The 24,091-nt window shown below is 39.0% G+C and overlaps 2 protein-coding genes across 2 annotated transcripts in view; both read left to right on the plus strand.

Annotated features, from left to right (window-relative positions):
• LOC128885579 (uncharacterized) overlaps nucleotides 1-21,953 on the plus strand; it is a 32,318-nt gene extending 10,365 nt beyond the window's left edge. The window contains 8 exon segments of the mRNA XM_054139676.1: nucleotides 17,497-17,562; nucleotides 17,642-17,742; nucleotides 18,200-18,295; nucleotides 20,613-20,738; nucleotides 20,848-20,943; nucleotides 21,011-21,090; nucleotides 21,408-21,515; nucleotides 21,622-21,953. Coding sequence (XP_053995651.1) covers nucleotides 17,497-17,562; nucleotides 17,642-17,742; nucleotides 18,200-18,295; nucleotides 20,613-20,738; nucleotides 20,848-20,943; nucleotides 21,011-21,090; nucleotides 21,408-21,515; nucleotides 21,622-21,789 — 841 coding nt within the window. The 3' untranslated portion in view covers nucleotides 21,790-21,953.
• A 370-nt stretch (nucleotides 21,954-22,323) lies between these two features.
• Nucleotides 22,324-24,090, plus strand: LOC128885557 (uncharacterized). Its single transcript, XM_054139655.1, has 5 exons — nucleotides 22,324-22,505; nucleotides 22,621-22,946; nucleotides 23,037-23,533; nucleotides 23,610-23,801; nucleotides 23,876-24,090. Exons 2-5 carry the CDS (start codon nucleotides 22,696-22,698, stop codon nucleotides 24,088-24,090), a joined length of 1,155 nt encoding a protein of 384 aa, XP_053995630.1. The 5' UTR covers nucleotides 22,324-22,505; nucleotides 22,621-22,695.
• The last annotated feature ends 1 nt before the right edge of the window (nucleotide 24,091 follows it).

The following is a 24,091-nucleotide window of genomic DNA, read 5'->3' on the forward strand; positions in this document are numbered from 1 at the left end:
TGGCAGAATTTACACAGCGGAGGCAAAAACATCTTAACGAACGGGGCCGAAAAACTACCCCTCGTGCGTTACTTGACTTTTTTAATTAAAAAGTTCATATATGCGTATAATTTAATTATTTTGTGAACATCGATTGTTTTGTCCCGTAATTATCTATGCGTAGAAAGTATTTAAATTACAAATTTAAGTATATTTTGTTGACGAGCATACTCGTTAGACTTCAATGCTATATTAATTATAAATAAAATTATTCCATAATGTTGTACATAATCGATATAATATATTATTTTACTTGTGTTTTCTATAATGTTATATAGAACGCAAATAAGATAGTATATTACTTCGTTACACATGTAACCGCATATACATTTGAAAACGAAAGAGGGTAGAGCACGTTTTGATAATTTACACATCGATTGAAAAATAAAATCGCTGGAATTGCTTGTTAACGACTTCGGGAATTATTTCATTACTTTTTCTAAATACTAGCCGATAAACCAGTTCTCGATTAGTTTTAGGACGCGTGTTTCCCAAGACCCGTTTGTTTCTTTTTACGCGAACCGCTGGACAGGTAAATTTGTACTCATAATTCTAAAACATCTTGTACACGGTTACCAGAACTATGTTTCCTATTTACAGTCGACCACTTTCGCGTTACGTACGAACCTACGGTACGAATGATCGGCTAGATAAGACACAGTGGCGAGACGATAACATCCCCTACGTCTACTGAATTTTACAACTATCTTCGCTCGCATTATCGTCGCCGTTTGCGAAATAAATTCCGCAACGGCGATTCACGAGGTGATAGTATCCGATTGCGTCCACTTCCCAAGCCGTTTTTCATCCTTACGTTTCAATGTTTGCTAAACACGTTCGAATGGATTTACAGCGCGATTGTATCTGATTTCACTCGATGTAATGTTTGTCGCTGAGACGTTGAGACAGAAGCCGAAGATCGGTTAAACGCCAGGTAAGGAATTTCAGGCAACAGATTTATGGTAAACAGGAAACTGTACAGCGGTTTAACGAGCGCTAAACATAGTTCTCTAAAATGCCTCAAGAATACATTCTAGAAAGGGCTTCTTTGGGAATTGCAAAAGGAAAAATGATGAGTCGAATATCGACAAATGATTTTGTGTTCGATACATCGTGAAAGATTAAACAAAAATTTTTGATGACGACATTTTTTAATTCTGATATTTAGGAGGATTTTATGCATTTACAATAAAAGCTAGTATAGTATATACGCGGTAAACATAATCAAAAGGTACGCGTTTTTACGCAAAATATTATTTAATATTCTCGTACTAATTATAGAACATATTCAACATACGTTATGTATATTTTTTGTGCTCTCTATATTATTGCACGTCATAAATCCGCAATCTGCTCACGACCCATTTCTCCACAACAAAAAACAAATTTTTTGTTCTAATCCAAACTCGTCGAGAAGTGCTAGAAAATACGAAGTCTTGGACCATTCAACGAAATCTGAGAATGAAACGTCCCCAAGATATCTCCTTTCTTATTGTCGCGAATAAACCGAAGTAGAAAGAATCGAGAAAAGTTGTCCGACAATGCCTCGTTTGGTTTCGCGAAAAATATCAAACACTGGTCCATCGGGCTGCTTCCAATCTCGAGGAAGTTGCTGCGTGGCATTCGGCCCGAAAGCGGCGACGTCTTCCTTTAGTACGGTCCATTTCGGAGAAAATTCAAATCAGGACCAGATTAAACCGAGTATATTGTCCTCCTATCGATTCTGTGCTCCATATTTCATCGTGTTTTACATAAAAGCTGACTCCATCGAAGCCCCTCGTACCGGCCAAGAGATTACTACATTTTCTTCTGCACATCCGAAATCGAATTTCTCGCGGACGATATTTGAAATCGAATTTGTTACAAGTATTTCTTTAAATAAATTTGTTCAATTCCTTCTCAACAGGAAGTATGATGAACTTCCAAACTTAAAATTGTAATTGATCATGGCTTCGGATAAGAAAAAATAACGCTATCTGCGTACTCGTTACACGAAAATTCTTCTTACTACTTCTGGAGGTTCAGAGTTATTTCCGGAATTATAAAAGTATTCGTGACAAATTCCGTGCCGTGATCGAAACGGAGTGAGTTATGCAAACGTCCACGGGAATCCGTCAAGGGAATTTTGACAAAATCGTCTTGGCGGTGTTGGCGCGCCTTCGAAAAATCTGAATCTGCGAGTGATTCAGTCGTTCCACTTAATGGAGCTCACGTCGCGAGACTCTTTAAATGCCTCCGGGAGGGCTTCGTGTCACGACTCGCCGCAAAACAACTAGAAAGAAGGAACAACGAACGCGAAATGACATTCCACGGACGCAAATAGAGCACGTCTTTTACACGTACGTTCCGTCGAGGTCTCCTTTTACTTTCTTTTCGTTTCTGTTAGCGCGTACTGCACGAGATAAACATAACAGCCTCGGCCATTCAACTCGCGGAACCCACGGCAGACTCTGACCAGAGCTGGACATTATTCGAATTGTTTGGAGCAACTGCATATTTATTTAGTCGGTTTGCTTAACCAGCTGTTTTCTTCAGTTCGAGAACTTCCTTGCTACGTATTGCTACAAGAACTGAAATTATCCAGGAGTACTCCATAATTATCAGGCTGTAGATATTTATGCATTTATGACAAATTTAAATACACAAGGAGCTGTACGAATGCATAAATATTTAAATTATGTGCTATAATGAACTGTAAAACACATATTTAACGTGTATTTATTAGGTACATGTAAAAATGTTTGCAAATAATGAATTTATCCGTTTCTTCTTACTCACACTTATTCTGAGAAAAATTAATATCGTTCTAGAATGCGAATATAATAAAAACATCTTCGATGCAATGTCTCAGGAATAAGTACATCCACCAATCGATATCGATTTTATTTCCACAAGAAGTGCTGTAATTTAAAAAAATAAAATTTTCTATTACACATTTTTGAATCTAAAAAGAATTTGTAACAAGATGTACACTGCGTTATGTCGAAGCAAGATGAATGGATGTTTAGAGAATAAGGATGTTCTTCAACCTAACGCACGTTGAGTTAGGCCAACGACGCCACTGGCCGCGCCAAGTCTCCCGCAAGGGTTGAAATTGATGACGTACGTGCAACAATGAAAATTAATGCTCATTACTCGAAAATGAACGTCGAGTTAAATGAGCCCCGGCATTCTGAAAATTTACACGATAAAAGTGCAATCAGCGGTTAGATGACTCCACAAAAGGTACGTTGCATCGTGAACGGTGCACGCTCGCCGATCAAAGGCCAATCGCGAACATACAATTTAGCGTACGTGCTGGCATTTCGTATCGATTTCTTCGGTGATCGTAAGATCTATCGGGGATCAACGACAGCTGGTACGTGGTAGAGAAGACGTACAAGATGTACGCACCATTGCGGCATAAACTGCGTTAGAGAAGAAAAAGTATAGGAAACAATTGATGGTCGAGGAATGATGGTAGCGAAATGCCAGGTGTTTTTCACTCGAGTGCTTCGACCTGAGGGCCTTTTTATGGTATTTATTTTTCTAACTTCATCAAAATTCATGAATTTCATTCAAATTCATTTCCTTTCATGCTTAACTTTCAGAACTTTTCGGAATTAATTTTTTACTTCTTCACTGAAAAACACTGTCTCCCATATATGGGTGACGTGGCGATCTGACGTGTTAAATAGCTTTGACGTACCAGCCCCGATCTATGCAGGACAACTCACCTGCAAACACCGAGCCACCTGTTCACATAAACAGTGCGTCATCTGTACTCTTCGAACCCTGCGTCATCCTAGCTTTCGTGTGCTCAATGAAACTTCCCAAGTCTCGTCACATCACCTTTCTCTCACTCTCCATATTCTTTAATTCCATTGTCTTCTTATCTCGATGAAGAGTTCTCTAGAGTACCAGTTAATTCCTCCAACAATATTCAAATCCTAGAGCGTCAGTTTATTTCTATATCGACATTCAACTCCTAGAGTGCCACTTCATTTCTATATCGACATTCAAATCATAGAGAACCAGTTCACTTCTCTATCGACATTCACTACTTCACAATTCAAGTTAAATATTTAATGCTCCTTCAAACCCTCATACACATCCCAATGTACATTTATGTTTGACATTTATGTTTGTAATTCTGTTGCCTCGATTATCTTTAATCTCTATTATTTCTCTAACACACCATCCACGATTCCAAAAACCCAAACATTCTTTCAATCTTGACCAAGGTGTCCCCTGCAGACAATTCAACGTCGAATCAATTCCAGATTTCAAACTCCAGAGCTCCAGTTCAAATCCCTATCAACATTCACACTCCAGAATACCAGTTAAAAATTTAATCCTCCTTCAAACCTTCAGACACGTCCCAATGTACGTTTATGTTTGACTAGTTAAACAAGATTTAAAACTAAAATTCTGTTGCCTCGATTATCTTTAATCTCTATTATTTCTCTAACACACCATCCACGATTCCAAAAACCCAAACATTCTTTCAATCTTGACCAAGGTGTCCCCTGCAAACAATTCAACAGTTCAATTCAAGTTCAAATCCCTATCAACATTCACACTCCAGAATACCAGTTAAATATTTAATCCTCCTTCAAACCTTCAGACACGTCCCAATGTACGTTTATGTTTGACTAGTTAAACAAGATTTAAAACTAAAATTCTGTTGCCTCGATTATCTTCTATCTCTATTATTTCTCTAACACCCCATCCATGATTCACAGAACAACCCAAACATTCTTTCACTCTTCATCATTGGATTCCAAAACATCGAACATCCAACATCGAACATTCCCAGAATCCAGCAGCGCAGATCGAGGACCTGGCGCTCCGTTTGGGTCCATTAGAGGTAACTTTTTCTCCAGAAGACCACGTATGCGCGGGTGAGGAGGTCGAAACCGCGAGGAGAAAGGTTGGGCGGATAACGCCGTGGGGAACAGGTACACGCGAGGCGCTGGTCAAGGTGTTCGTTGGCCCTCGGGTGGTCGAACTGGATGGCCGCTCATATTCCCTTCCCTTCCCCTGTTCCGTCCTCTGTAAACGGTCCAGAGGAATAAAAAATCACCTCGGGCAGCTCGGTGGCTCGCCGAGAATTCGTGGCTTCGTAAGGTCGCCTCCCCGGTGATCTTCTTGAAAATTCCCGGTGCGGTTTATGGCTGGCATAAATGGACTTATCGTTGCCAAGTGTTCGAGCGATGCGGTATCGATCGCGCGATACGCCGCTATTGCTTCGCGTTCCTGCGATTGCCTGAATAATTCATAGCGACTCCTTTTCTTCCCATTTCGTTCGGCCGTGTTATTGCGAGGCCATTAAATGATAATTCCGCGGCCAGCCCCGACGATTCGTGATCGAACCACCGTGGAAATTGATAGTGCTCGGTGTCGTGACGACGCTTCCTATTTCGGTTACCGGAAAGGAGGCGGTTCGAGGAAGAATCCGCGTTACGATACCTGGTATCCCGTGGTCACGCGTGGGTGGAAGGCGTATCGTGTGTTACGAGGTTTATGACGAGAAGGAATCGTCGACTCGATAGCTTCGGGGAATTTCGGCGGGCTGCCCTAGGACTAACTCTTCTTTAGGATTTAATTCTGAGGAAATGAACGAGGAGCTCTGACTTCTACCTTTATACGTACGTTAAAAATTAAGACATTTTTTTTATATATATATTTAAATTACAAACAGCGCTGTATACTTTAGTAAAGGTAAACTTTTAGGAAGTCTTCTTGCGTTGTGCTCCGAGCTTGGAAAATAAAACTATTCAAATTTCAGTTTCTAAAAGTACAGAATTGTACTTTTCCATTTTGTTGTTGTTGCAAATTCGACCATCTTATTCCTCTGTTCCAACGTCCTGGGCGGTTGAATATGCAGCAGAGATTCTTCATCACTGCCTTGATTACAAGGTCCTTGCCTCAAAGGCTCCTATTTATTTGTTTAATTTGCTCCCCTTTAATTTACCTTTGAGAACGCTCCAATCACCGAGCACTGTCTATGCCCTTCCGTACTCTCTCATTCAACTATTTCAAGCTTTCTTTTCTCATGCATCTACCAACTTCGAGTGACTTCAGTTCAGAGTCAGTTCTACCCATGACGTTCATTATTCGGTTTATGGTTCGCCTTTCTTCAGGTTCATTTTAAGAATAAATTAAATGCATGTACGTTATTATAGATCAGATATAAATGATATATTTTATATATATATTTCTAAAGAGTAGGAAGAATAATAAGGATCATATTCAGAAAATGAATCCCAGTTAACTGAAATGAATTTGCTCCTGGAATACTAAACCAATCGATCCAACAATCACATTATAAAATTATGTAGAATGAAGTTTTTCGTTAAACGAAATCAAGTCAAATCTCCTAATCGAAACGAAGAAAACATGAAAGGAACCAATCAGATCTCTCGTACAAAACAAATATTACTTTCTCCATTTGGTTCTTTTCAGTGTTGATCTAAGACCAAGTTAGACTCATTTCTGGCGTGCAGAAAGGTCCTGACACGAAGGATTGAAACAGATACGAGCTTATCAGAATGTATCCTGAATTAAATGGCGCACCAACGTTAAATATCATCGAACGCAACGAATAGTCGTATCTGCCATTATCGAAACTTATCGCGTCTAAACGTTTCTAACGAATGATAGAGATATCTAGATTCAACGGATAACAGCCGAATGGGTGGTGAAAAATTTGTAGCGTTGTCAAGCCCAGCGAAATATATCACGGGATAGGGTAACCGTGTTCCGCTCGCACGGGACGGTTCCAACGATATATCATTGCAATACCTCGAAAGCGCAGGACGATAATTCATGATACAAGAAAACGTTACATCATTCGGCGTACCTATGCGCGCAGGTTTCACCGCGAAGTGGTCAGAAGCACGATGTATCAGTTACATGATCATGCATAGGTTTAAATCGACTCATTCGAAAAATCGACGTACAGTCTCTCCGTAAATCATTAGCAGGAACCTGGAAGGATAAAAGTTCGGCTGCGATATTGTCTAACACAGGAGCATAAAGGGACCTGTAGAATTCAAAATTGATATTTATTGGTTGGTGCGAGGATGTAATATTTCATTTCACGATTCAAATTTTAATTAGTCTTCAATGGACGAAGTAATGGGTAAAAAGGTGTTCATTTTTCATTTGGTAGTACGTTCTCCTTCGACTGATGACTTCTAATTTGAATCATATATTTTATTTGTTAGAACGATATAGGTTATTATAATACTATTATGAGTGTGATATTGCAGTGTGATATATTTTTGCATCAACTAAATAATATTATTCCAACAAGCACACAACAAAATACCATCCACTAAAATGCCGATCAGCTGCTTTACACGAAAGTTTGCTTTTACATAAAGGTATTCTAATCGAGAGATCGCCCCTCGTTATTTTTTTACGATCGCCTCCGTCGATTTTTCGCGTCGGCGCGGAATACCAAACGTTGCAACAGGAGCCGCGGGCAGGTAGCGCGGGCCAACAGAGCTTCCAAATTACAAAATTACTTGATAACTGGTTACCGGTTCCCGAGCGGAGTAATTACGCGCCTACGCGGTGCCAATAACTGCCTCGGCACCGATCATTATTTACCGCGATGCATCTCCATCGTTTTACGTGCCTTTCGTCGACTACGTCTCCGACACGAGATAGATTCTTGTCTCTTAACGTTCCTTTCTAATAGAAATGACGGGAACTCGCGCTCTCGCGATAGACTAAGTATTAGGGGGACCGAAAAGTAATCGAGATTTATTTATTAAAGAAATCTTAAATATTAGGTCGTCCCGAAAGTTTCTTTCGCGAGTTGCACTCAATTCTTTTATGTGGTCGTGTTTATATAAATAGACAATCTAATTTCATAGATATTCATGTTGTAACAGTAACGGAGCAAAATGAATCGTGCGCAGTTCAGTAATGTAACGTAAAACATAAAATATTGTGCACGTATTATTTATTAATACTAATACACTAATACTAGTACCTAATACACCATCTCTATAAATCATTAGAAGTTCGACTATGATATTGTTCGACAGAAACTGAACGAAAAGTCACGATAACCATGCATTGCAGAGATTATGTTCCCAATAAAATGCATGTAAAAGCAAAGTATTGTCCAACACATAATATTGTCGAAACATAGAGGTGCCGGTAGGGCCCAATAGACACATAAAGGAATGTAATGCAAGCAGTTGAGAAATAATATAAATTATTGTAACGTGAGAAGTTAAGAATCGACGTAAAGCAATTTAAATGTACAAGGCTGGACCAAAAGGTACAGCAATCAAACGTTTGCAAGATTACGTGGGCGATAAACTACCTGTTAATTGAAACTCTTGTCCAAAAATTAAAACATAAAAGGGGACCTGCATAAAAAGTTTCGCAAGAACGAGACTTGCAACCGGGAAATTTTGACGAACAGCTTCGAGGGAGGACGTGGCCAAAAAAAAGTTGGCGGATGAGTCAGGCGGAGACTGCTCGGAGGAGATGCAAACATTGACGTTTCGCGAACTCTCGTTAATATATACAACAGGGAGTCCAAGACGTCGGATTGTTTAGCTGTCGGTCGGTTGCGCCCCGAGGAAAAGGAAGGGGCTGGCAAAACTCCGTCGCTAACGAGCGCCAGACTCAATATCCTTAAAACTTGGCCGAGCGATAAAAAGACTTCTTCTTTTCTTTGGGAGGCGCGAAGAGGGACCGTGAAGGGACGCGTGACGGCTGCTCGTGGAAAAGTATTCGCGGAGGGGACTGAACCCATTTGTCAGCTTCAAAAATAACTCCTTCACTTTTATGATAAACCGTCGCTATGCACCCGCGGCAGCGTATACTTAGCGGGAAAAAATATCGTCGAGCGCAGCAAAAAGGATGAGAGGTTGTTAAAAATATATTTCGAGCGCATGTGTTGCAACGTCTACAAATTAATTTCTGGCGATGTTGACCGGGGGGGGGCTCGCTTTAGTATCAATTTGTGGTAGAAAGTTTCAAAGTGGTACCGGATTGATGGGAGAATTAGCGTTGCTGATAGAATTCATACACGTATTTATAATGAAAAATTCATTTGGTAATATCAAAACTCTTATTTAATTTAGTCAAACTTCTTCGACAGACGAAAAGGGTACGAATATTTATAGGATCGACTGTATATAAATATAAGTTATTTAAGTATCTGAGTATTTTTAGTTGATTAAACATCGCGCTATAGAGATAGACACCCATACATCGAAAGATTATAAGTAAATAAAGACATGAAAATATAAGTTATATTTGTCGCTCGCTTAAAATTCTTAAGCACTCGCTTCAGAAGTCACCTGATACATCTGATTACACGGACGCGCGCACTTCGGGTTGGCGTGATTTTATTTTCCATTCACCGTCGAATAATGCGTCCATTTCAATCTACTCGAGAACCGTGATCAATTTTACTATCTCGAAATTGAACCTGCAGCACTTCCAAGACAGGCCACCGTTGCAACAAGAGTAACGGAGACGCTGCCAGCGACCAAGCTGCAGGGTGATTGCAATTTATTAATGAATTCACGAGTCGACCAGTCAGGTATGAATTCAAGAAGCAGGTACGCACGCTACGCGATGCCTGGAGAACGCAAATCGTAACGCGAGAGTCATAACATTACTCGTCGTTTGCTAAGCAAGCCACCTCGTACGAAGCTACGCCGTACGTCGCGTTTCATTTTCACAGCAATTTTAATTGACGCCGTTGAACTACACCGCATTTGCATCCTGGACGCGTTCGTCCCGCGTACCCGTCAACATGCTTTACATTTCTGCCAATTTTTCTCTATGTCACGCCGGTTTCAGGACGTGTCCCAAATTTTATATTCAGATATCGTAAGTTGGGCGATCTAGAATTTTCTGTACGACTTTGTCTTGGATGATTATTTGATCTTTATGATTTGGAGAGTTTAGAGTCCTCCAGAAATGTGTTCGGTAATTTTATTAGATGTATTAGATAGATTGTGTAGTTATGATAATTTTATATTTTTATTGAATTTTAGAAGAATTCTTATCGTATGGATGGGCTCATGAAAATTTCAATACATATTATAAGTTTGCACTTTTCTCTTACATTGCAAGTTTATTAACTGTTTCATATCATTTCCCTCACTTTCTTGACTATTTTCTATATCAAATAAATAAAATAAAAGTTTCAAACGTTAAGCACATTTCTAAGAAGAAGGAACCACAGGACCTTTTAAAAACAGATCTACACTTCAAGATCTACACTTCCTATAACTTTGGCAATTTCATGAATCTCTGTAGAAAAGATTCGATTTTTTCACCTGGAAAAAAGAAACAATTCCCTCCCTTGAGACAGCTTTGAAATTTCTGAGAAATCGGCGCTTAGGGTGAAATAAATCGGCCGATAAAATTGTATCGCGGCGATGAAATCTGTCGGGCCATAAATCTTGGGGAAACAGTATTCCCTATGAAGCTAACATCGCCAGAACAAGTTAAGCTTGTTATTTATTGGGTAGTTTGGATACAGTCGAACCGAGCATTTGCGAAACGAACTAGGCACAGTGGAGCCTCCAATCCATACTAATAGCCGGACAAGACTGCTCGAGTAAGGAAACTTTCGGATAATAAAACGCCCCCACATCTGGCATCGATCATTTTATATTTCAGATGAAATAGCAGGGGTGACTGACGCTTTGTTCGAAGAATAGATAACGCGAAGAGAGAACTTGTAGGGATTTATTTACGACATTTATTCGATGGAACGATCACTTGGATAAGCTTGTGCTCGGTCAACGCGAAAAGAAAGGATTTTATGCATTTATGGGAGGATTATAACGTGGAAAATATGTGCCGAGTATAGGAAGGATGTATTTCACGGATCGATATAGTGGCAGTAAAATTTCAATCTGCACGAGTGCATATATTTTATATACGATTAGAATTTCTTTTCCATAATTCAATATTCTATTTTCCAAGTGGACGAAGTCTTCCGCTAGACATGATATATAGTTTTATAATTTGAATTACAGACTACCTGGAAGTAAACTTGTTTCGCTATTTCAAGCTACTTAACTCGCAACTGATATTTGTGACTACAGAAAATGACTCAAAACCAAAAGTAAAATATATTTTAGGCTAACGAATGCAGGTCTTTAAAAATCAGAAGCCATCTATTGACGTTCCACGCCGAATCAATTACTCTTCGCGACATTAATCAAATCCCGATAATGGCAAGCTTTTTCGCCGTGGTATGGTTCTCGAAAGCAGATTTCTTCATCGGCAATTGATCCGACAAGGCTTCATTGGACAGCGTGAATGACGTTTTCGTGGCGCGAGGAAAAATGAGGTGTCGCGAATCTCGAGGCCCTACTTAATCAATCATTTCGCCTCGAAGCGGTAGCCAATGACCCTCCTGCTGGTTGGAAAACTTTTGAAATGGCGAATTGCACCCGGTCGGGCATGAGTGCCACTTCACTTCGACCAGCTGTTTCTTTGTTCTTCCGTGTGAACGTATCGCGAAGCGATGCGCGCCACTTCGCATTTATGTCTGTTCCGCGAACACGTTTTTCATCGGTCGTGAAAGCGGCATTTCATTTCATTTAATCATCCTCGTAATCGTCGTTCAGGATCGTTTAATTTTAGACACGATGTAATAGCGAAAAGACTTTTTGTCGTGTTATAAAAAGTTCTTAGTCTGAGATCTTTGTAAGAGCGCAAGTGCATGGTTTATAATGAGCATTTATTTTGATGACGTCTCGATGGCTTGGATCGAGACCTTACCGTAATCTGTGGGTATTGCAGGATGAAATAGAGTGTTTTAAGATTATAAGTAAATAAAATATGAACAATTCGGAATTGTGTTAGTCAATGAATAATTTAAGAATTATGATTTAAATATGTAATTTTAGAATCCTGTTACTAAATGAAGAACTTCAGAATTATATTACTGAGCAAGGAATTACGGAATCACGTATAAAGAAATTAGGAATAGTAGAATTATATTAAAGAATTAAGAAATTTAGTAATACAAAAAAGAAATAATATTAAGAACTTTCATAGAATATATTATGAATGCTCCATCATAGGATCGCATTCAAATGAAGATTATCTAAAAAAATGAATGCCTGTCTCAACATTTGCCTGAATTCTTCATAAATGGCCAGTATAATCCGAGACCTCGGCCAACCCCCGACGAGATTCCACCTCGTTTCAATCAAGAGAGATTCCCAATTTCCAGCAAATCCTCGTTGATTCGAAGGGACGATCGTTACACTTGGCACTCGTTAAGAGTCTGATTTACGGCTCGTCGGTCCGTTGAATGCTGAAAACCGTCGAGAAAAGACCCTTTTATCGGCCGCTGGAGTCGCGATGCGAGAAGAATCGTCGCATCGGGGTTCACGGGATCGGACAATAAAGAGTCGGTGTTTATTACTGCTGGCGACATCGCAACGAGCGTGCAAAGCGTGTTGTTACGATCGAAACATCGCGCAACGACGGTTTACCGCCACGCGGTGATAATATACGGCTTCTTCAACTGAAAACTCGTGCCCGTGCCCGCGTACGATCCTTACGAGTGTTACGAACGAGAGCGAAGTTGAATATTTATGATTACGTTATAAATCCATCGAGCAAACGGGACTAATTGATACCAATGTCCGCGGGATATATAGACCTTCCTACGAGTAAAGCACGACGAGTGTTATTCCGATTTCTCTGTTATTCTAATAAAATTGATATATCGAACGGTTCCGGGTTCCCGTTCGCTGACCACTCGAGAATAACGTGCTTGGTCTCGGAAAGAAGCCTGGAAAGAAAGCTGCGAAAATAGGGAAACAGAATAGTAGAATACTTTCCCTTAATTAATTACTTTTTAGACTTTTCTTAAGAATTCAAAGTAAACCTACGAAGGTAGAGTAACAGAGTACTTTTTTTTTTGAGAAAGGTAAAGTATTAACATATAATTTATAAAGGCTCGTACTACATTCCTGCTTGACTGTAATTCTAATAAAATTGAACGAAGAGCACTAGCGTCCAAATATCTTACAATTACTAAAGAGTTCGATTAAAGCTACATTGAGAAAACTTGACCGCCCAGAAATCCTTCAGCGACACGATAGTATCTATCTAAAAGCCCAAGTATCCTTTCTCCGAACTCTAAGGCCTATTTCGACCATCCATGACCCAAAGAAAGAGAGTTCGGTCCGAGTAACCCATGGGCGAGGAAATCTCGCCGAGCAACAGATAGTCAAAGGCAAGGGTGTAACGAATGGCCACGATAACTCGCTGCGTTCGCCTCGGCCGAGGTTAGAAGTGGAAAACATGCGAGATCACCGTTAAGGTTTCGGAAGTACCTTTCAGAGAGTCGCAGACACGCGAGCAGTCGATGCGGTAGTTCATTGGATATTTATCACTTACGGGAAGCTTGCGCGAGCGGTATCACGCGACGGCGCTCTCGACCGCTCCACATCGCTAATCGACGTTGATTTTATTACCGGCGACTTCTTCGTATATCTTCAAGTTTTTCTGCGCTGGCTTCTTCACGGAGAAAGTTCCTAGAACGCGTAGGTACCGAGCAATCGTTACTCTCGCTTAGATAGTACACGACCGACAGTGAAACGTAGTTGTAGTTTGGTTGAATCTTGCGAGGTTTTGGCTGTAGGCACGCAGTACATTGAAATATTGGGGTCCGATGCGCCTGGGAAAATACTTAAGCTCCATCTTCTATAATTTAAAAATATTTACTTCTTAACAATTTACTTCTCGAATGTACATTGAAATATTCTATTTTCTCCTTACGCGTCACCTACTGTTTCCTTTACCTTAAATAATGGAAAAGAACTACGGATGACTTCACGATTTCTAATATTTCTTACTCGCGAAGTTCGCTTTTTAAACAAGGTTCCAGCAAGCGAAGAGAGGAACTTCGAATAAGTTACTTCTAAGTATTCCTTCGAGTAAGTTACGCCAATTGGTGGTTCGTTAAAGAGACAGAAACACGATCTAAGGATCGAACGTTTGTTGGCTGTTATTTTCTGAAATTGTTCACGAAAGTACATCCAACTACCTCGGCTTTCTCGTTCAATGTCGTGGCTCGACCATGTTGGACGTTATCAGCGTGTAGAGTTCAGTATGGCCACCAGAGCACCCGAACCAGTATTCCCACGCGAATGTCCTCCGAACCGTATCTGAAACTCCGTCGCAACGTGTTTCGCGAGATTTTTCTGCGGGATGAATACGCTCCAGGAACGATTTGACGCATGTGGACCGTGAGAGCGAAAGTTTAAGAAAACATTCAACATTTTTACCAGTTTGATCGATCTGAAACACGTGCTAGGCGCCACGTTCGAATGCTGGCTGCAAAACGTACTGATTAGTGGTAATATAATGGTCTGAAATTAAATTAATGTATAGGTAGAGGAACTCTTTATTTACTAAGTCATTTAAATGGTTATAGTTATCAATACATGAGTTAACACATTTATATACAATATGTATAAATAGAAAACTATATATTATTATTATTTGAACTATTTACTTCAAGGTTTAATTACAACAAAATAATATGCTAACTCATTACCATTGATAAGTAAGAGAAGCAATAAATCCATCAAAACCAATTTTAAAATTAATCTAGATCCTCTTCAATCACATGAAATTCTCGCGTCTTAAAACATTTGAAGGAAAAAAATATTAATTTTATTAACAACAGCGTCCATACGTTAATTCCATAAAAATATTTAAAAATTACTGTTACTCAATTACTACGAGCTATTTAATAGTCCTCTTTTATAGATGTCTAATAAAACCTTGTAAAAATGATACAGACAGAAATTTCTGTAATTGCATACATAGAACATCAGGCTATTCTATTTCCTAGACGACATAAAAGGCCCGTAAAAGTTTAAGAGACCATCATCCAGTATTTCCGTCGTAATCGAGGGTATACCTACGTATCGGCGCGTGCCCGTTCAGGTAACAGAAGTTCTAGCCGAGGCAGAAACAATTTGCAGAATCATGGCGGAGGGTAAGGCCAGCTGTGCCCCCGTGAAACAGGCTCAAGGGGAATGAGGCGGATGCCAGACACACATCTCGTCTGGCAGAACTTACACGATTCACTAACCTGAATCACCTGCCACGTTATAATCCCTTTGATCCCTTCTGCCACGGATAATCCATAGACAAACACCTAGCTCGCCCTTAACAGACAGATTTTGCGAACACTCTTGACGTCGTTTAAAGCCTTCATTTTATTGTAATACACTCGTCGGGTCTGAGAAACGTGGGAATCTCGCAGGGTACAGATTTACTTCCCCTTTGCGACTCCTCTTTGCTTATCATTAAGACTCGCTCTTGTTAGAACGGAACACTTGAATTACTCAAATACTGCATAAGTTAATATACATACGATAGTAATATTTTACTTGGCATGATTAGATCTATTTTCTATAGATTTATTAAGCCATGAATGCATAAGATTCCTAGTCTAAGCATCGAATATGACCTGCGTTGTCAAATATTAATGTCCACAAGGAAATTCAATACCGTGAATATATTGAGGAATATTATTTATTTAAATGTAAATATCGACGTAGAGAATGCGTTTCACAGAAGCAAGGCAATTTCTGCTATTTGAAATAAAGAAAGACTTGTTATGATACATATCAAATACAATTAAATTCTCTTTTCTTTACATACACGTTCTATCAAGCACATCTGTGTTATACCTCGTGTAAAACTACATCAAGCATTTGCATTGCAAAAAAAAAAGAAAATTTCTTTATGTATTTCACAGTGTTTTCCTTTCTCGTATGTTTTGAAACATTTTCATTTACATACAATCAAGAAAATTGTCAGTGCCAAGAACGAATTTTCCATTTCTCCATGTGATGCAGATGATTTATTGAAGAATTCAACGCATTTCTTACTGCAAACCAGGTTTCCTGAACAACCACAAACCAGAATTTCCAATATTTTACACCCACCCTCTGCTTTACCACCATTTTTCCTGAAGAACCACAAACTAGAATTTCTGAAATCTCCAAAGGCACCCTTTCCTCTACCATCCCTCGCTAACCAACACCGGCCAGATGATTTATTGAAGAATTCAACGCATTTTTTACTGCAAACCAGGTTTCCTGAAGAACCACAAACCAGAATTTCCAACATTTTCAAAGCCACCCTCTGCTTTACCACCATTTTTCCTGAACAACCACAAACCAGAATTTCCAATATGTTCACAACCACCCTTTCCTCTACCATCCCTCGCTAACCAGCACCGGCCAGATGATTTATTGAAGAATTCAACGCATTTCTTACTGCAAACCAGGTTTCCTGAACAACCACAAATCAGAATTTCAAACATTTTCACAGCCACCCTCTGCTTTACCACCATTTTTCCTGAACAACCACAAACTAGAATTTCTGAAATCTCCAAAGCCACCCTCTCCTCTACCATCCCTCGCTAACGAACAGCAGCCTGCGGCGTCTAGAATGCCCAACATTCCACGGAGCACGGTTACCATTCGCCACGCAGAGATTACGTCCACTGAAGAGATTCGCGCGGAGTGAAAATGGACGACGAACGGTGATGTATGCCAGCAGCTGGTCGGAGGGTGGCGTTTTAATTGCGCAACTGCTAGCTGCGGGGCAGGTTTAATCGGCTCAGGACCGGCTCCTTTGTTCGTTCTACGTCGCGAGTTCCTGGCACCTCTCGCAGCTATACGAAATGGCTCGCGAGCAAGGAAAGCCGACGTCTCGCGATGCGAGCCACGTGGGTTCTAGGCCGTTGTTGCGACAGTAAACGTCGTGTCGCGTTTCAACGAACATGACAGCGACACGGCGAGATGCAATTTTCTCGCGGGCCGACGATGACGAAGTGGTTTATGCTGCGCGAGATCGCCTCTCGACGCCCAATTACTGTACCGATCTCTGCACGCGTCCGTGCACGTTCACCGCCGCGTCCTCTCCTGTTTGCATGATCTCTCAGACAGATCCTGCTACGGAGAAAGAAGCTATTCCAACGAGGGCGATTCTAGAACAGAATATTAAGCGACGTCACTTTTCGAGTTTGTCAACGTTTAGCTGGGCTGCGGTTGAATGGAGTCAGGATGGATCGAGTTAGATAGCTTCGTGTTGTTCAAAATATTAACTCTTAAATGCCCTAAGTTTCAAATGTTATGCAAGACTTTTGAATCGAATTGTGCACTTACAATTGGTTCGTTTTTAATGTTTGCCTGTATATATGTTCTTTTCAACAAAATTGTCAAAATTGTTCAAATAATAAATACATTGATATTTTGTTAAATTTAATTTGGAAAATCAGGCTTCTAAGGGTTAAAAAGAAGGCCCTAAACCTGGTCATCGAAAACATTTTAATAAAGCTTACTTATACTTTGAGAAACTAAACTAAACTTTAAAATATATACATCGCATTTATTTTAGTCTAATATGAAACATTCTTGTCTAATTTTCCAGGAGACGAGTTTGCACCAGGTCAGTCCCTAGCGCTACTGTTCACCATCATCGAAATGGGCAAATTAGGTAAAACTACTCTCCGTGTTCCTATTGGAGCAGATACCAGTTTATGGTTTCAATTAGTACATAAAAGAGTTCCTTCTAGGTACCTTAATATCTTTAACATTAAGACCGACGCGTCTTCCGGTTTCTTATGCTGCCCAGGATGGACGCAAGCGACACAGACGAGTTATGGCTGCAATAAACGTGAGTTCCAACATTCAACGGACAGTCAAACAATTACTAACTATTAAAAATTGTTGTTCACTCGAGTAGACTAAAATTACGACGTTTCGTCTTAGATCAACTAGAAGACAACTTCTCTGAAATCCATTGAACGAGCAAACGATTTAAATTAATTTTAAACGCGTTAGAATGTCTAACTATCCTTGCACAATCGTCGTTTAAACCACGTCTCGAGCAATCAAATGAAAAGATTACGACTAGATATGTAAGTCGAAAAGGAAAGAAGTTTATAGCTCTAATTCGAATTCGTACTTGAACCAGTGTAGGAATAGTAATCGCAACCATAAAATACTCACAGGTGATATCGTAAATAGGAGTTGAATGAATTCTACAATTTCATTGCGCAGCACGTGAAATATTTATTGGCTGTTAACGGTATGCGATGCTTAAACTATAACTTGCCTTAATTGGCTTTCAGCTATCTGTCCAGCTCCCTGCCTGAACGGAGGAATATGCACTTCCCCCGGCAGGTGCACGTGTCCCAAAGGATTTACAGGCAGCCAGTGCCAGACAGGTAATGTCGACCGTGAATGCAAATCGATCCTAAATTATCATTTCCAATGCTAATCGCCGATACTGGATACAACGTTGAAATAGACACACCCATAGTTCGTTCTCTACATATCCCGTTGCCAAATTTCAGGCTTCTATTGCCAGTCTTCGTTAGACGCGACGATAAGTGAGTTATCAGTGTCATAAAATTGATAAGCGTAGTCTACACCTTGAACTTAACGAGAAACATCTGCAAAATGTCCCTTTTCGGATTGGCATGGTACTTTTATAGAAATATATTTCCATGGGTTTATTTACTGAATACTGTTACTTCTAAATCACAATTAAATTCAATAATACAATTGTTATGTTTTCGAAATTCAATCTCTCCGCACGTTTACGTATCGATACTACTGTGATAAGGTATTTAATTATTCCAAATTTAATTATTAATATTACGAAGCTTCGGAAGTTCGTTTTTTTAATCGAACAAAATGATTCTGTGATTGCACGATGATGCTTTTCACAACAATTTATTTAACTCGATACAAAAAATAAAACGAATACTAAAAGAAATGTTAACATTGTAAAAGAACCTAAAAAGATAAGCATCACTCGTTTTCAGTCTCCTGTAATCCTACACGGTCTCATAAAGATCAAGAGGATGTTACTTTTACGAAAAGAAGTATAGCTGATTTAAATTTTACCCTGCTTAGATGTTGGCATGAGAAAGAACGTAATATCCAATAAGAAATAACGAGGTAGGTCGCGGCGGGGCTTGCATGGCCGTCTCCATCGCCTGGTTTAAATCTCCACGATTTTTTTTTTTGTGTGGGGTCACCTGAAATCGATAATGTATTCTAGGTTGGTAGGGAATGCTGGAGTATTATAAAAAACGTGTTCGATACGAGCACAATATAATTAAAGGCACGCCAAATGTTCTCGTATCTGCAATTTATTGAAGTGTGAGCATTTAACCCTTTGCACTAATCGTAAGAGTCATTTCATGTCATTTATTGTTGTATTAATTAAGCATATATGAATCTTCAGACATTCAGGGACAAATTTCTGGCAAAAAACAAAATTTCATTCTATTCTATAGTATTTATTTACATCTTACTTTCTTACACAAATGCTCTTTGCACTTTTAGTGTATTCTAATAGAAATTCCAAGCTAAGTCTTCTCGCCAATGAATTTCTTCGATATCCTTCACAGAATCTAATCGCTGTACTAAGCCTCTGAAAGTGACCTAATCTAGTATTCAAACAGATCTAAAAGAAGTCGAGCGAGGTTCGGGAAATTGATGCAAATGACGAGCCAGCATGCTGTTAAATCGTAAAATATCCTCGATCGATATTCCGGGTTAGGAGCCTAACGTCCTCGTGGTCGGGATCGTTAGACGTAATTAAATCGACTCAGACCGATTCGCGGCCCCGATAACATTGCGCGAATACCGAGTCAACTAGGCGTATTGTGGTGTCCAGCAACGGACTGCTTTCGATAGATTTACGAGCGATTTCATTATGCTATACGGACGTTCTAATTACGAGACCAAGGGCGAGCTGTGTCGGCGTGCCGGTTTCGGCCGGACGGAAAAATCCCTTCGTACGAGAAGTTTCGACACTCTCTCGGGAATTAACTTTACGATTGTCAGCTACGAGGGAACCAGTTCGTTCACGGATAATAACATCATCTATGATAATCAAGGGATTGTCACGGGTAACTTGCGCTAACAGAGAGTTATTAAAGTTCGTGGTGTAGAAATGAGTTATCAGCGAAAAAGGCCGAATCGTGATGTTCGTTACAAAAGTGGTACGAGTGAATGTTTTTTTTTTTTTTTAATTGAGCACGCAAAATGTGTGGATCCCTTATGTGTTATGTGCGTCCTAGATCCCTTAACACGAATAAACGAAAAACTACTAAAGTTACCCCTACGCGAATTAATACATCCCGAGTAACCATACAACAATTATTTGCAACAAGCGTCTAATATCAAAATAGAAACAAGTTTCTCAATTTCCCCTGTATCCCATACATTTTCTCGTATTAATCAAGGAACCAGTTACTTGAAATGGTAGCAGTTATCCTCCCACTTTCGTGCTTATTCTCGATCAGGCACCGACTTGATAACTAATTTAAATTTCCATAATTTATTCATTCGAATCCTCGAACGTACCTTGTCAAATTAAACGGAAGCCAATCCGTTGAGAATTTTCGCAACGCCTTCGACCGGAAACCGACAGATTTCACGACGGATCAGTCGCCGCGGCCGGCAGCTGTCGCGTTTACGCGATTCGTTTTTAACGAAATTAACATAACTTGTCCACCAACGTTACAGACGTCGACGAGTGCGTGACAGAGAAGCCCTGCGATCAGCTATGCAGAAACCTACCCGGGACCTACGAATGCCACTGCAGGCCCGGTTTTCAACTTCAGAAAGATCGTCAGTCGTGCAGAAAAAATGGTGAATTGTCCAAATTTATCTTTTAAATCATTTTATGAAATGAAGAACGACTCCAATGTCTTTTTTAATAATAACATTCTGAAAGAGTTAAATTTTATTTTTTTTCTAGACACGGACGACACTGCTTTTGAAGCTCGAGATTTGGAGAAAGATTTCCACGAGTCGACGACGACGACTACGAGACGTCCGTCAATTTCTTCGCACGGTTCGTACACATTAAAATCGTGCACGTTAAATTGGTACAGGTTGAAATCAAAGAATTCTGTTTGCAGATACGGAGAACGAGGTGTCCGATGGTGACCTCGATCAGGACTACGAGATTATTCTGAAAAGGCTCACCAAGCTCGAAAAGGTACGTCGCATGTTGTTTGACTTGTAAGTCGTAAAGAAGAGATATGTTTGATTCGCATGCTGCTAGAAATGCGAGTACTAGAGAATTATAAACTTTTCTCCTGCTTTATTTCAAATTTTTAATCTGTTAGCTAGTTATCCTGGACAAATTGCTGCCCTGTTTAAAATAATTAAGAAGTCGTATGTAAAGAAAGTAAACGGAACTAAATTAATTAAAAACAATTGTTCGACATATGTACGAGTCGAATTAAATATTTATGCTAATAAAATATCTGCATAATTAAATAGCAACGGGAATATATAATTTTCTTTTTTTAGCAATTCGCAAGAGGAAGAAAGAGAGACACGGAGACCACAGAAATGAGTAACAAGGTTGCATCGGTTATGGAAAGTATCAATGTGATGAAGAGGACTGTTGAAAATGTCGTAAGTACTCGATACATAATTTCCTGTAATTACGATACAGTTTTCCTGTAATAGTAAGTGGAATACATAATTTACATTACTGATTCTAAAACGTTATTGTTTTTAGCAACACATGCAACAGGAAATATATGAAATGCGAGGAAAACTGAGGGAGTATGAGTTGGAGACGAGGAAAATGCAGCACTTAACAAATCGAGTGATGGAATTGGAGAATCGTTTGAGATTACGTTGCAGAACAGCGATTCCAATCAGCAACGGTGCATTAAATTTTTAATACAGTTGTAACGAAGGGAAAGAGTATCAAATATTTTGGGCATTGCCCGTAGATGTAATATTTATGTAGGAAAATTTGTTACAAAAAACGATCATACTATCACTGCCATTTATTTAGCTTTCACGACAACGATGCGTCGGATTTGTAATAGAATTGTAACTTAAATAATCTTTGTGATCATTTTGTACTCAGCTTTGTAATAAAACAAAAAGTAAATTTCAACGATCCTTGTTGATTCACGTTCTGCAGACAATTTAGGCACTTTATACTTTAAAGTATAGCAACATTCAAGGTTCATTTTTCATTGAATCTTAATTGCTATCGAACGATTATCAACATTATTCGAAAGCGTTCTGCAGTTAATAATCACGAAAATTAAAAAATTATTTATTTGAAGTAAATAGCGCCAGATAATTAAATTTTGATACCCGTGGCTCCATCTATTGGTTTGTTCCCAAAGCTCGTGCATTCTGTATTCCTGTTATTGTTATCAGGCGCGAGCTTCGGGATTAATCCAATAGATATCGCCACGGGTACCAAAATAATGATTTTCGTAATAAAAGATATGTTTGGCCTGCTGTATTGTTTTTAAACGATAGCAAACTATAAATTAGTAATTCTTTTTATGTTGTATGTGACAGTAAAGTCGGGTAAAATAACAAATTAACTGTTCTAGCACTGCTACAGCTCCTCCACGTGTTTAAATAGGGCTCTGGGTAAGTCATATTATGAAACCACACCAATCGTCTGATTATATTATTAAATATAGAAGAAGTATGTTTATAACAGAAACTGCAAATACATTTCTTATTTTATATTAATTTCTTGCAGTTAATATACCTTCAATTTCCCATCTTTGTATCCTAACCTTGATGTCTGTCAAGAAATATTTTCATTGTTAACCAAATGGCAAACACATCTTCAATGTTGTCGCTAGATCAATACCATGACATTTGCCCTAAAGATATCACTAACAATTGTACAAATATAACTGTCCCTAATAATGGAAATAGTAATGATTCAAGAACATTGGAGGATTTACAATGTTTTGTTTGCGATGCAAAAATTCAGGGACGTCGTTATGCATTGGCTACATGTAGAACCCAAACATCAAGATCTAGAGTAATAGAAAAGCTTGGTGAATTAGTTGGCGATAGGTAATATCATAGCATGTTATCTGTAGAAGGTGAAACATTGAATTTTATATTATTGTTTTAAGTGGAATAGCAATCTTTCTTTTATGATAGATATATGGTAGTAATATCAGAAGATGATATAATTTGTCGAAGTTGTGCCAATCTTATTAACACGCTTGATAGACTAGAAGTTGAAGCATATAGCTTGCGTGATAATGTCCTGCGGTTCTTGGAACTCAAGTATTCCTTAGAAAAAGGAGAACTTCTTGGCAATAATGAAAAGCAAAAACGTTCACAGCCACCACAAATCACAAAATGTACCAATCAGGCCATAACTAGCTGTCAGGGTAAAGAAAGGGATGTTATTTTATCGTCCCATGTTACTGAAAAATCCAAACATAAAAAAAATGTTTGGTTGCAATGTGATAAGTGTCAATACACTACCCCTCGTAACTCATTTATGGTACATCATGTTAGAGACCACAGTAAACAGAAAATATTCTGCGACAAGTGTGGTATCCAGTTTCTTGGGAGTCAGCAAGAATCCCATAATTGTAATTTGACTGACCATCTAGATAATCAAGATAGAGTTCAAGATGAGCAAGCAGGTTCTTTAAACTTCACCTTTTTTTATCTCTGAAATTGTTTGCTTGTTTGCATAATCATATTACAAACATTTTACAGACACATCTATGAAAGATGTTGGTCAAACTATAATGAATATTCCAATTTTGGAAAAACCAATGGAACAAAATGTACCAATTATGACTATTGAAACATATACAGAATCACACATTCCAAACCATAATGAAACTATACCTATAATAAGATTATCGAATTCAGATAACTTGCCTATGCAGAATATTTTAACTTCTGGTAAGGAGTTCAATGCTCAAAGTAGCATTTTATTGGAAAGTATTATTTATTGTATAAATATTTTTAAATTATAGACAATCCTTCTGCGACTAATCAGCCAATATATATACGCGTTTTACAACCTATAGAAATCAATGAAACCCCAGTACATTCCACAATGATGGCTGTATCAAATTCCGATGCAGATCTAGCGATAAAACTTAAAGACAGCTCAGGAAAACAAATTTTAACATTGACAGAAGATGGAAATTTGGAAATGACAGATGTTACCTGCTGGAATGACTTATAAA

The sequence above is a fragment of the Hylaeus anthracinus genome, unplaced genomic scaffold (assembly GCF_026225885.1).
Source record: "Hylaeus anthracinus isolate JK02 unplaced genomic scaffold, UHH_iyHylAnth1.0_haploid 11981, whole genome shotgun sequence".
Taxonomy (NCBI): domain Eukaryota; kingdom Metazoa; phylum Arthropoda; class Insecta; order Hymenoptera; family Colletidae; genus Hylaeus; species Hylaeus anthracinus.

Excerpts from the sequence above, each read along its gene's own strand:
- LOC128885557 (XM_054139655.1), top strand. The coding sequence starts at position 22,696 with ATGGCAAACACATCTTCAATGTTGTCGCTAGATCAATACCATGACATT. Across the intron at positions 22,947-23,036 it reads GGTGAATTAGTTGGCGATAG|ATATATGGTAGTAATATCAG; the intron begins GTAATATCATAG and ends CTTTTATGATAG. Across the intron at positions 23,802-23,875 it reads GCAGAATATTTTAACTTCTG|ACAATCCTTCTGCGACTAAT; the intron begins GTAAGGAGTTCA and ends TTTAAATTATAG.